The sequence below is a fragment of the Thalia democratica genome, chromosome 4 (assembly GCF_965202585.1).
Source record: "Thalia democratica chromosome 4, ktThaDemo2.hap1.1, whole genome shotgun sequence".
Taxonomy (NCBI): Eukaryota; Metazoa; Chordata; class Thaliacea; order Salpida; family Salpidae; genus Thalia; species Thalia democratica.
In genome coordinates this window covers 6,477,166-6,490,245 of record NC_139168.1, presented here as the reverse complement: position 1 = coordinate 6,490,245, position 13,080 = coordinate 6,477,166, and the positions used below count along the sequence as shown (strand labels likewise).

Genomic DNA, 13,080 nt, shown 5'->3' with positions numbered 1-13,080 from the left:
CTAATAAAATACAGAGCTATACAATCTAAATGAAAAAAACTACAAAGTTTTATTAAAACGAACAAAAACAAAATAATCTAAATACACGAACTCATAAAATAAATACAAAACAACAACACCAACAAGCGCTGTGCTCTGCTACGCACAGCTCAATTTTTTTTACTCTTCGAGCAGTTTTATCTCGCAGAGACCCAACTTTAAAGGATTCGAGCAATGATTGTCGTCCATACCCAGCCGTCCAAACTTCAAACGGACATATACGCAGTTTTGGACGGTATGTTCTGTTATTTTGCTAACTAAACCAAAACTTAAGTTGTTCATTATATTCTTAGGATGTGTTAGTTAACTAGTGAAACACACAGAATTGATCGAGATTTTTTAAGCTGGTAAAAAAAGAAATATTTTTACTGTTAAAAAGTATTTTTACACTAATTCATGTCATAATCAAATTGTATAACGAAATGCTGTTTTGTTTTAAAGACATATATATTTAATATACAACTTACGGGTGAAATATTTTCCCGCTGGGTCCCAATTTTTCATATATTAGGTCTCCACTCATACTTTGACATTGCTCCCGAGCCTGGTTAAAAATACCCTTTGTATCCGTTAAGCTGAACTCATATTCCCCTTTGAGTTGTTAGTGAGTTTAAAATATTTCAATAAGAAACCAACATATTAATCATTTTGGTCAAGGTACAATTTTAGTAACGAAGGTTTTAATTTATACAACTTAAGCTTTTATTTGGTCGTTATATTTATGTGGTTTATTTCGTAGTTATGCTTTTTATGTTGTCGAAACTAAAAACCTTAATTTAGTTAATCATTTTCAACTTGAAATATACTCATCACTTAGTGATGTATAGTTGAGCAAAGTACAAGAAATGGTAATTTGAATTATCGCAAGCGTATTGCACCAATCTAGTCGTGGTGTCGTCAGCAAAGTCTAGTTCTAACATTTTACATTGAAATTCAAGCTACATTTAATCACTTCCCACAGAAACGGACTTGCTGGAATCGTTGGAAGAGTTGAGATTGGTGTTGGACGTTGAGAGCGTCGAAGTGCACGATCATCATTACGACGAGTGGGCGGGCTTCATCAAACTCTACTGCGATCTCACTATGAGTTCGTGCGAATACGACGACAGAGGAGGTTTGTTTTCCATATTTTCTACAAAAATTCCAAGTTCATTTTTATTCCAATAAACGTGGTTGTTTGAACATGAAAAAATTTAAACAATTATTTTCTTTAACTTTATTTTAAAGTTGTTTAATATACTGCGAAAGCTTAGAGTGTTCACAAGTCTCACTTTCGTCAAATAAAAAATACTCCTACTGCTTAATAGCTAAACTGTGATAAAACTAATAATACACGCAACAGCCTGCAAACAATTTTCCTTGCATCTACTATCATCTTTCCTCTTCCAATAACATCTACTATCTAAAACATAATTATGTTTACGACATCGTTCAAATTAATAACATTCGACATTCCGCCAGGATCCGGCGAGGGATCCGGATCGATGAGATCACTCGTGAGCTACAGAACGGCTTTGAGATCGAGCGAGGAAGTGCTGCTGAAGATTGTGACGAGAAGGAACCACCACCAGGAGGCGAAGGCGCTCATGCGGAAAGTGAAGACGGCGGCGGGGGCGGGCGCGGAAATCGGTGACACGATCGAACTGTGCGACACTCAGATATACGGTGAGTTGTGAACAAAACAACATAAAGAACAATTAATTATTGTCGTATTTAAAATGATAGTTTTAGTTGTTTATCAGAAAAACATAATTTTAAAACGATTGGTTTTACACTTTTTGGTTCAACTTAGAATTTGTGGAACAATTTTTGGAAGTACTAAGGTTATAGATTTATTCAAAAAATATACAACAAAAAACTGTTTAATTTAAGTTTCTCTCTGTACAAAAGCTTTGTTTAACTTTTTCTAATTGCTTGTTTTTCCGACAGTCCTACCACCTTGGACTGAAGTCGAGCCAACCATACCAGTTACGACACCTGAGGCCACCACAGTTCCTGAAATAACCACTCAACAGTTTAACACGACAGCTGACGTCACTACTAGTGAGTTTGTTTTATTAAAAAAAATTATTGTTTAATACGTTTCGTGTGTGTTTTTTTACAATTTTTAACGTTTTAAATACGTGCAGATGTAAAGCAGTAAACTAATTTGTTGGTTTGTACACAAAGTAGTTGAAAGTTATGAATAAAATAACTGTTTGTTTTGTTTCATTTAATGGTTACTAATTTACGTAAAACTGTTTTTTTGCCTTGTATTAAAATTGTATTAGTTATCTACTTTTTTCTTTATTTTAAATGGTAGTGAGTATACGGACCTTAACTTTTCTGTGATAAGGAAATAGTTAGAATGAAATAAACAATGTGAAACAACTTTTCTACTAAACAAATAGAAAATAAATTTTAGTTCTTCCGTTTAAAGTTAATCGAATAACAACTAGTTATTATCAACAAAAAAGAAAAGTTAGTTAAACTAGTACTACAATTTTTTTTCGTTTGACAATTTATAATTACAAAAAGTAACAATCAAACAAATTCACAGGATTTAGGGAGCCGTCAACAGTTGGTCCACCTAGTGGTTGGTTGCTTATCGCGCTTGCTGTCCCCCTATTGGTCGCCATTGTCGCGTTGTCTGTGATGTCATACATAAAAGCTACAAAGTGAGTTTATTTGTATGTAAATATATACATATGTTTATTTTTAATAACTATTTATTATATCTGTAATGTCACATACCAAAGCTACATAGTGAGTTATATACGTTTGTTATTTTTGTTTACAATTGTTTATTTTGTTTTGTCTGGACGCCATACGTAAAAGCTACAAATTGAGTTGTTTGTAACCAATAAGACGTCATAAGTAATACTTGTGAATGTACAAACAAGAACATTTGTCGAATAAAAGAAGCTTAAAGTTTTAAAATCCTTTAAAGCAAACTATTATCATTGTTTAGCTAAAGGCTTTCATGATAGTAAATGTGGATTGCAAAGTGTTTTCTATCTATTTAACAACTACATCCTTGTATAAATATTTGTATCTGAAGTTTTCAGCTAAGGTTTGCACATAAACGAAGTTCTTAAAAACTCTAGTTTTTCATTTTATTTTTTTTTAATAACTTTTTATTTTTACAGGCAAGGAAGCTACTCTCCGGCAGCTGCAGAAGCCGGACAAGCTTGAAATAAAACAAAACTTGAAAAAAATTCGATGTACGCTATAAAGGGCCAAGCTTGGAAAATACAAAAGAAATACTGACAAAACATTTTTTAAGATTTTATTTTTATACTAATTCGCTTAAACACTAATAAACTGTAATTTGGATTATAAACAAAAGTTATTTAAATGTAGTTTTCAGGTAGATATTGTTTGTTGAGCGACAAAAACAGCGTTCAAATAATTGGTACTAGGACCATGTGTACGAAGAAACTTTGTTTAACGCTCTACAAAAACAAAACGTTTATCAAAACTAACTCGAAACCAAATCGTAACATAGCTTAAAAAGTTATTAAATGTAGTAAAATAAATAGTGAAAAATTAATTAGGTATTATTTTAATTAAAAGATATTAAAAATATCTGTACAAAAATGCCTCCCTAGTGTGATGTTGTAACCTAGTAGTTTAATACAGTTGTAATTGTTTTATGTATATGATGAATAATAGATAAACTTAACTAAAAGTTAACTACTGGCTTTAAAATTTGTATTAAACTTCATGACAATTAGTATTACTAGTATTGACCAATCATATAAATATTGTGCAGATGAGTTGTTTTAAAAACAGTCTATCGAAAACAAAAAAACACAAAGTTGTCTTTAGTTTAAGTATAAAATTATACTTCAGTAGCATTAATTAGACTCAAAGCATTATGACGTGTTTTGACTCTTTTCCTGGGCGACATCTGAAAACCTAAAACTGTAAGAAAACGTAACAAAAAGGCGATTTAATGTGGTTTTAATTTTCAACACCGACTAAAAGTTCATATCCAGCTGTTAGCTTTTTTCTGTCAAATAAAGTTTAGTTAATAGTTTTTTAACAAAAAAGACGTAGTTTTATAAGTTTTTTTTTTTCAGAAAACCAAAATTAACTAATCAAGTAGTTTTAAAATGTTTTTATTAGAAAATAACATGTACGTTATGTAAAAATTTTGTAGCAGCGAAAGCTTCACATTTTAAAAATGAAACTTTTCATTCAAAATAAGCCAATCAAAGTGTTCTATAAAACTATTTAAAAATTATAATACCGCTCAAAGGATTTCCTTTTAAAGATTTGCAACGTTCGTAGTTATAATATTTATATATAGTTTATACTTTTTTTTTTGACTAATTAATTTACTTACATAACATTATATATGTTGTTTTATTATTAAGACAATTTATTAGCTAGTTTTGGTTAGCACTTTGTTTTTAGTTTCTTTTATATAAAGGGTTTAAAAATACATTTTAGCTTAACAATGTAAGGCAATACTTTTACATATTCAATATTAACTGAACTTAGGTTTGTATTTTGATTATTAAATAATAATAATAAAGAACTGGACTACTTAACAACACTTTTAGTTATGTTTTACTAATGTTTTCAAGTTGTTTAAAGTTTGAATACTTTTATCATGTACCTGAAAAAAAAATTTGAGACAGTTATGTTACGTAGTTTTCCAAAAGGTATCACTAAAAGTTACTACAGAAACTACTCTATTTATTGAAGAAAAATTATTGTGTTAACTCACTGAAAAAACTCTAGACACGCCCCTGCATTATGCTCTGTCATAGTGTATTCAAAGCAACAACCTTGTTAACAAATCCACGGTGTTCACCTTAGGTTTAGATTTTAAATTAGTTTGACTTGTTTCGAGCATACTGTTAGTATAATGTTGCCAAATGCTTTACTAAGTTTTTATTTATCAAAATAGTTTTGTTTGCTTGATAGTATTACTTATGTTTTAAATTCACAACAGTTAAACTACTTTTGTTAAAATAAGTATTTTAGATTTTTTGGTTTGGTGTTTAGACTTAAAAGTTTTTATTGTTTTTTATGGCTTACTTAAATCATAGGTTTTTAGAATTTTAAAGCCTCTCTGCAGTGTACTACATGTATTAATAGTTATACATTTAATATTTTAAGAAATACAATATTTGCGATTTTTTATATTTACTTAATACTGTTAAAAACTATTAAAAAATAGCATAATTACTTAAATACTAAAGTTACACTCCATGCACATTTTGTGAAAAGTAAAACTCTTAGAATACTAATTTTACTATTTTAACTAAAATTTCCTTAGTGCTGTATTTTATTCTTTTATTTTGTACATGTTACTTTATAAAATATATGTATTTTTTGATAGTATTATCAATAATACAAAATGTCAATGAAGGCTACGGTCCTCTTTAAATCGATAAGCACCAACTTAACTGATTTAGTATGAGACTCTTTTGAAATTTTTTTAAAACTCATTGTAAATTAGAGTAAGTTTAACTGTTTTGTTACAATATGTGTTTGTACAGTATGGAAATAATCAAAAAAAAGATCTTTGACCGAAACTTAGTTTGCATATTAAAGTCTTGAAATAGTAAAATAGTATACGTTATTTTCGTCTCTAGAAATTGATACCTTTTTGTTTGTTTTCGAACAATCAATGCACAAAACATGTTTTTTTATTTCTGTTTACAAGGATTATTTCGCTATAGCAAGATTTATAAATGTGTGTTTATTAATAATATGTGTACAACAGTACAAAAAAATAATGGCTCAAAATAGGTAGAAAGTATTCTTTTTTCTGGTTGTAAATGAATTCCAAACCCTATAGTTTTCTGATTATTTTAGAATAAGTTGATACGCCTAAACTTATTATACTTACCAAAGTATTATTATCTACTATTTAAACATCATTTGTTTGGTATTGTTTTACTTATTATTATTACTAAGTATTGTAGCAAACTTGTGAAACTTATAGTAGATATTCTGGTAAGTTTACACTAGGTACTTGGCAAAAGGTAGAGATATTTCTTTCAGAATTTTAAAAGTACAAGTTTTTGGGTTTATTAGTACAAAATTAAGTTTAATGCAAAAATTGTTTTAAATTGTTTAAAAACAATGAGAAAACACTGTAGAGCTACTTTTAATGTGTTTTAAATAAAAATTTTAATAACGATAAAAAACTGTCTACATGATAAATTTTCTAATCTATAAAAAACAAAACTTCATTACTGTCAATGTTAGTGTCGTTTAAAATTGTAGGTATTTTGTTCAAAACTCTTGTTTTTTTTTTCAAAATTGCTAATTTCCAGGTTTTTTTTAAATACAATGTCAACTTTCAAGTTTATTTGCAACCCTGTAGATATTCTGGCAAATTTTGAAACTTACACTATATCTTACGGAGTGTATGATAAAGAGCAACAAAAGACCCACGCATATTTTAGGGGAGTTGTAAAACTTAAATTTTATATTTCAAATTTTCTGTTCATTTTAACATTCTTCATTTTCTTGAGAAAATCGAGAAGTGCTTCCGTGAAACTTTAGTGAAAACGCGTAAAATGTGTTTTTGTGATGATTGCTAGTTGCTACATATGTACATAAATATTCAGCTAAAAACTTGAAGGTCAAATTTTCAAGGTCCCTTATAAATTACATGGGGTTTGTTCCTATAAAAAAATATCAATAGTACGGTAGTGGTAAAAGTTTTTTTGTGTCGTCTTTATATGTGATTATGCACAAAAAGTTAAACCAAGCTCTACTACATGATTTATTTAGGTAAACAGATCACTCTACTGTTCACAGATTGATAGCACCGATTTAACAGTTTTACCAGACATTATTATTTTTTGAGAGGTTATTATATTCTAGAATGTAGGTTGAGTGTTCAGTTTTAACATTTATACAATTCATCACTAATTTGTAAGGTATAAATGACGTAAAAAGTAAATTTAACCCTTATTTTTATTTAAGTAGATTGTTTCAAGTTCATTGTTTTAAGTAGATTGTTATTGATCCCAAATGCCTTACTTACATCTTATTTCAAAGGCTAAGCAACCCTCAAATTTGTTTATACACTTCCTGAAAAAATTGAGAACTATAATTAAGCGCACTTGTGTAAAAATTGACTGATAGTATTTTTAATAAAACGTTGGACACACTAAGTAACAGTAGGTATACATTACATATCACACAATTTAAACAATTTATTGACAACAAAAAACTTTGAACTTATCTACAACTCAACAGAATTTACTAAAATTTAAACAATAAAAACTTCACTTCAAAATGCACATTTTAGGAATGCTTCAATTTGATGTCCATCTCTAACATACATGGTAAAACAATATTTTAATTATATAAAAATTAAAAATAGTGACTAATAAAAGTGCTCAACACTCTGTGAATTATTTTCAAACCAAGCGAATATTTAACAAATCAAAAAGATGCAAAATAAGATCGGCCAATCAGTGAAGACACCAGACTAGATTGAGCCAATCACAGAAGATCACTTGTTGATTGAGCCAATCAGAATCGTTTAAACTTCACCGGCCTCGCCTTCCTCGATGCCTTTGATGTAGAGAACGTTGTTGCATCTGTTTTGAAAAAATATTGAAATATTATTTAAATTTTTATATTTAAAATTTAAAAAAATAGTAATTTAAACCAAATACGTGTACAAATTTGTGAATTTGACATAAACGGTGTAAGAAAAGTGAATCATGTTAAACACTTATTTGTTATATATCAAATACAAGAAAATTTAACGTGCAGAACAGTGTTGCATCTATTTAAAAAATATTCATTTAAACAGATAAAAAATATTTATTTAAATTAAATATAAAAACTGTAAACATGAAATTTGCAAGTTTGTTTAATTACTGTGAAAGATAGAACCTAATAGTATATGGAACATTTAGACTATTAAAATATTTACAATTTTTAAAATTTAAAACTTTCATGAAACTGTTGCATTTATAACGTTGAAAATAAAATTATTGAGTGGTAATAACTGAGATTTTTTTAAATAAACAACAAAACTTGAGATAAATTTCAAAGAATGAACAAGTAGCAAAAATTGTTGTTGTAAACAAAAAGAGAAAAAACACACATTTAAAACTTTCAAAACATGATATTTTCTATTTAAACTACCCTTAGTAAAGATTACATAAGACTTGTTAGCTTTCATGTATAAAATATTTAATAAAAGCGTATATTAAAAGGCTCATATTTTGTTTAAATTGTATATGTTTAAACCTTAGAAAACTTTATGAAGTTTTTTAATTGATAACAATTAAAACTTTGCTTGTATATAACTTTTGAGCTAAAATTTAAGGCATAAAGCAAACAACAAATTTATTTCCATATGAATACTGTGTAAATATTAAATAATTTTTTTATTTTAGATTTAAATATGTATCAAATAATTATGTTGAATATGTCATAGAAGAAATTCTGAACTATAGAAAAACAACGATGATTTATCAAAAGCAATGAATATTTTTAAATGTTATAAAATATTATTAATAAAAACTATCTTAAAATAGCTTTGTTATAAACTTAAAAACTAAGCCTAGAATATAATAATAGACAAATTCAGTTTTAAGATATTTCATCAGATATTGTAATTGGAAAACTATTTGCAAGGTGTTATATTAATTCTTAGTACTCCATAAAAAAATAAAGCTTGAATAAAAAACAAGTTTATAAGATTAAGGCCATATGAGGACCACCTTGTTTCTACAAGTTGGTCTTTTTTTGTTAAGTCATAGATGAGCTACCAGAAACTTTCTATTACTTAATAAAATTTAAAATACTTTTTTAAGATATGAGTTGTTGAGTTCGATAGGTTGTTAACAGAAATCCAAAACTATAAAGTGAAAACCCCACAATAATCAATTTTTTACTTCAGTTTTTTTTTCTTCAAAATTTAACAGTTAAGTAAGAATTTTTTTTAATTAAAAAAAAAGATTTTCGATTAATTACTTTTTTTTATTTTCAATATATTTTTCCGTTAAAAAACTAATATTTTTTAAACTATTTAAGGAATGTTTCATAAAAAATTGTGCTCTCTGATTCAAAAAAGTATGTAGATTTAAAAAAAAATTTAAAACTTTTGTGACCAGTATGTCTGTAACAAAAACTATTTACAAAAATGACTATTTATCAAAAATTAGTTTAAGTTTTTTATATATTATAAAAACTAACTTATATTGATAAAATAATTGTACTGTAATTGATAAGATATTGATATTTTTAAAAAGAACATACAACCCCCGATGCAGTTTAATTACTTTTAATTGGTGTAATCACAATAAAACCAACTGTATTTTAACCATTATACTTAGCTTTAATTGAAAAATAAAAACCCTTTTTTTTTTAATTACATTTATTCTCAACATTTTTTCCATTTTAATGACACAACTTGATAATAATATTTAAATTATATCTCAAATATATAAAAAACTAATAACCTGATGAGAATTTCACCGAGGTTGCCAGCTTTGTTTCCTTCAACAAACTCTTCGGTGTTTGCGAGTTGCATGTTCATGTAACCGTCAACGCTCACCAAATATCCTGATATAAAAAATATAAGTTAAAATATACACACTATATTATATTGTAGTTGCATGTTCATGTAACCGTCAACGCTCACCAAATATCCTGATATAAAAAATATAAGTTAAAATATACACACTATATTATATTGTAGTTGCACGTTCATGTAACAGTCAACGCTCACCGAATATCCTGATATATAAAATATAAGTTAAAAATACACACACTATATTATATTGTAGTTGCATGTTCATGTAACCGTCAACGCTCACCAAATATCCTGATATAAAAAATATAAGTTAAAATATACACACTATATTATATTGTAGTTGCATGTTCATGTAACCGTCAACACTCACCAAATATCCTGGTATAAAAAATACAAGTTAAAAATATACACACTATATTATATTGTAGTTGCATGTTCATGTAACAATCAACACTCACCAAATATCCTGATATAAAAAATATAAGTTTAAAATATACACACTATATTATATTGTAGTTGCATGTTCATGTAACCGTCAACGCTCACCAAATATCCTGATATAAAAAATATAAGTTTAAAATATACACACTATATTATATTGTAGTTGCATGTTCATGTAACAGTCAACGCTCACCAAATATCCCTAAAATATGATGAAAGTTAAAAATATACACACTATATTATATTGTAGTTGCATATCCACCAAACATCGTACAATGTGAAAAACTTAAAAACACCAACACTTTATAGCATTGTGAGTAAATAGTGTTTATTTCAAAAACATATCAATTAAGATCAAATACATATTCATTGTTGTTCACAAAGTATCCTGAGTTGATATATAATGTAATTAAAATTTATTTTTAAATACATTTTTTCTATCATTTGTCAAAATATAGAAAAAAATACTGTTAATAATACTAGTTTTTGTGCATTAAGTATAAATTATGAGTGTTTATCAACACTTTAAGTTTTAGTATAGAAATTTAGAATGACCATTGACATATTCTTCAAAAAGTCAACCTAGTATTTTCTAAATTTCTGCTTAGATTTCTAATATTTTAGGAATAAAAACTCGGTGAATAAATATATGGTCAAGAAGACTTTCAAATGTGAACTAAAAACTCAATGATAATTAATTCAAACTATTTTTCAAACAAGCTTATTTGTATACATATGCTGTTGGAGAGTTTTTAAAAATTCTAATTTATTAAAAACTTATTGAAAAATATGTCTACAAACCACATAATTTCTAAATTAGTGCAGTATACTACAGATGCCACTTTTTGAAGCAAAAAAGCTATACATTGTATAACCTGTTATACATCAAACTAGTAATGTAACATAAAAAAATAAATATTCTGTATAAAAAGTAACATATTTTTAGTAAAGTAAAATACATAGTTATTACTTAAAATAAAACTAGTAGGCCACTTGTATTTTTTAATTTATCAAATAATTAGTATTTAAAAGTGATGTTTTACATTATGTTTTAGTTTTAATAATAACTAAGAAAATAAATGGGTTACAACAAAAACTTGACACCTTAAACAACTTTTATAAAAACCTATAGTAATTAGGCAATAAAATAAATGAAAATAACACTTTTTTAATGGTATTTTTCGTTTTTATTTATAAAATTAATGTACCAATTTAGCAAATTAATGTAATATTTTTCAAATAAATTTAAAAGACTAATGCAAAACTTGTACAAAATAATTAAATTCAAAAATAAAATTCTTAAACAAATATCTAACATACAAGAGAACAAAAAGACTATTGAAATTAGATTGACCAATAGTAAAACATTCCACTTTATTTATTAGTCAAGTAAGTTTTGTGCTTAGTAACAATTACTTCCATAAGATATAAAAGTGAATCATAACCTGATATTAAAAACTAAAATTTTTTATTTAAGATTATAATTTCTTCATTCAAAATGATTAATTAAAATAAACATGTAAACCAAATGGAACCTTTTACTTGACAAAATATTATTTTTCAGTATATAAAAGAATGTTAAATAAATATTATTCATTGTCAAAACTGTATTAAAATGTTAATACTTAATAATAATAAGGCCATAAGGGGGGGGGGGGCATTTTTTTTACAAAAATTAACTTAGGCTTTTACATGAAAGCTTTAAATACAAACTACAAGTCAGTTTTTATAGAATTCAAAAATATCATTTAATATTTGAGATATTTTATTTTATGTAAAAAGTTTCCAATACAAACGTTGTATGGACCGCAAAAATTTTGATTTTTCAAAAAAATCAAATTTTTTGAGGTCAATTTTCTCAGAAATTTTAAAATTCACTAAAAATCTATCTCCTCCTTCATTTTTCAAGCAATCTTCTTGGAATTTTCAGAAAATGTTTCTTATGTTAAAAGGAAAAAATGTTACTTATGAATTTTAATTACTTATAAAAATAAAATTTTATCTCAAAAGTTAAAAAAAAGTGTTTTTTTTTTAAATAAAATAATTCTACAATTTTTTTTTTAATTCCAAAGTAACGTTGTTTTGTTATTGTATAGAGATTAGACTGTGAAAGTTTGAAGATTGCTTGAAAAATGTAGGAGGAGATAGATTCTAAATAAAATATTCTATTTTTGCTGTTTTAGTTTTCTCTTCCCATAGGGAACCTATTATGCGGCCCGACTTTGACTGTTCATATCTCAAAACATAATTAGATTTTTTTGAAACAATAAAAAGCATCTTGAAGCTTAGAAAAAACTCTATAAAATAAGATTAACTTGTAAAAAACATGGCTTACCTCCCTCCTTATGGCCTTAACAATATATATAAATACAAATCTCTATTCTCCATACCCCACTTCAGATTCACAATGACTTTCCAGTGAGCAAAATAAAATATACAACACAACTAAACTTTACATTTTATTACATTATTTTTATGTAAACGTACCTCTATTCTCCATACCCCATTTCAGCTTGACCATGACTGGCTTACCAGTGAGCTGGTTCAAAAACGGCTTTGGGTTCATTGGCATAGAAGACATGGTGACTATTTAGTAATGCTTTCTGTAAAAATAATGTCTACAGCTTTGACATCTTCTCTTGGTAGCGAATTATAGATTACAAAACTGTTTGAACTAGGCTAAAAAATAATCTTCAGAGTTTTTTTTTTCCATGTTGTAAGATATCAGTTTTGTTGCCATAATCAATAAAAGCAAAGTTTTTTTCAAAGCCATTCATAAATGTTTTGGTAAGTGTATCTTATCACTATGCACAATATGGATTTTTTTTCTACCTGCTTCAAATTTAAAGCTGAACAAGTTGGTATATCAGCGACTACAAAAACTCTATAGTTGCCAAAACGTATTGAAATAAGTTATAACTAAAGTGAGTTTACAAACTTTTAAATGTAATGCTACAAACTGATGAGAAAAGGTTTGAAAATACACATAATTCATCTTGAACAAATTATTAAACATTTTAATTAAACTAAAAGCAATTTTGTAAAATTTAGAGGTAAATACTTGTTTTATATACTTTTTAAATGTTTTC

The 13,080-nt window shown here is 26.8% G+C and overlaps 1 protein-coding gene across 1 annotated transcript; it reads right to left on the bottom strand.

Annotated features, from left to right (window-relative positions):
- Positions 1-7,540: 7,540 nt before the first annotated feature.
- On the bottom strand, positions 7,541-12,730 carry LOC145833831 (small nuclear ribonucleoprotein F-like). The gene is made up of 3 exons (XM_082941026.1): positions 12,479-12,730; positions 9,477-9,579; positions 7,541-7,598 (listed from the first exon to the last, which is right to left on the bottom strand). Exons 1-3 carry the CDS (start codon positions 12,570-12,572, stop codon positions 7,541-7,543), a joined length of 255 nt encoding a protein of 84 aa, XP_082797152.1. The 5' UTR covers positions 12,573-12,730.
- Positions 12,731-13,080: the final 350 nt, after the last annotated feature.

What these genes read in the sequence shown, in the direction of transcription:
- LOC145833831 (XM_082941026.1), bottom strand. Translation starts at nt 12,572, where the DNA reads ATGTCTTCTATGCCAATGAACCCAAAGCCGTTTTTGAACCAGCTCACT. An exon ending in ATGGGGTATGGAGAATAGAG is followed by an intron (nt 9,580 to 12,478) that starts GTACGTTTACAT and finishes TTTTTATATCAG; the next exon opens with GATATTTGGTGAGCGTTGAC. An exon ending in CTCGGTGAAATTCTCATCAG is followed by an intron (nt 7,599 to 9,476) that starts GTTATTAGTTTT and finishes TTTTCAAAACAG; the next exon opens with ATGCAACAACGTTCTCTACA.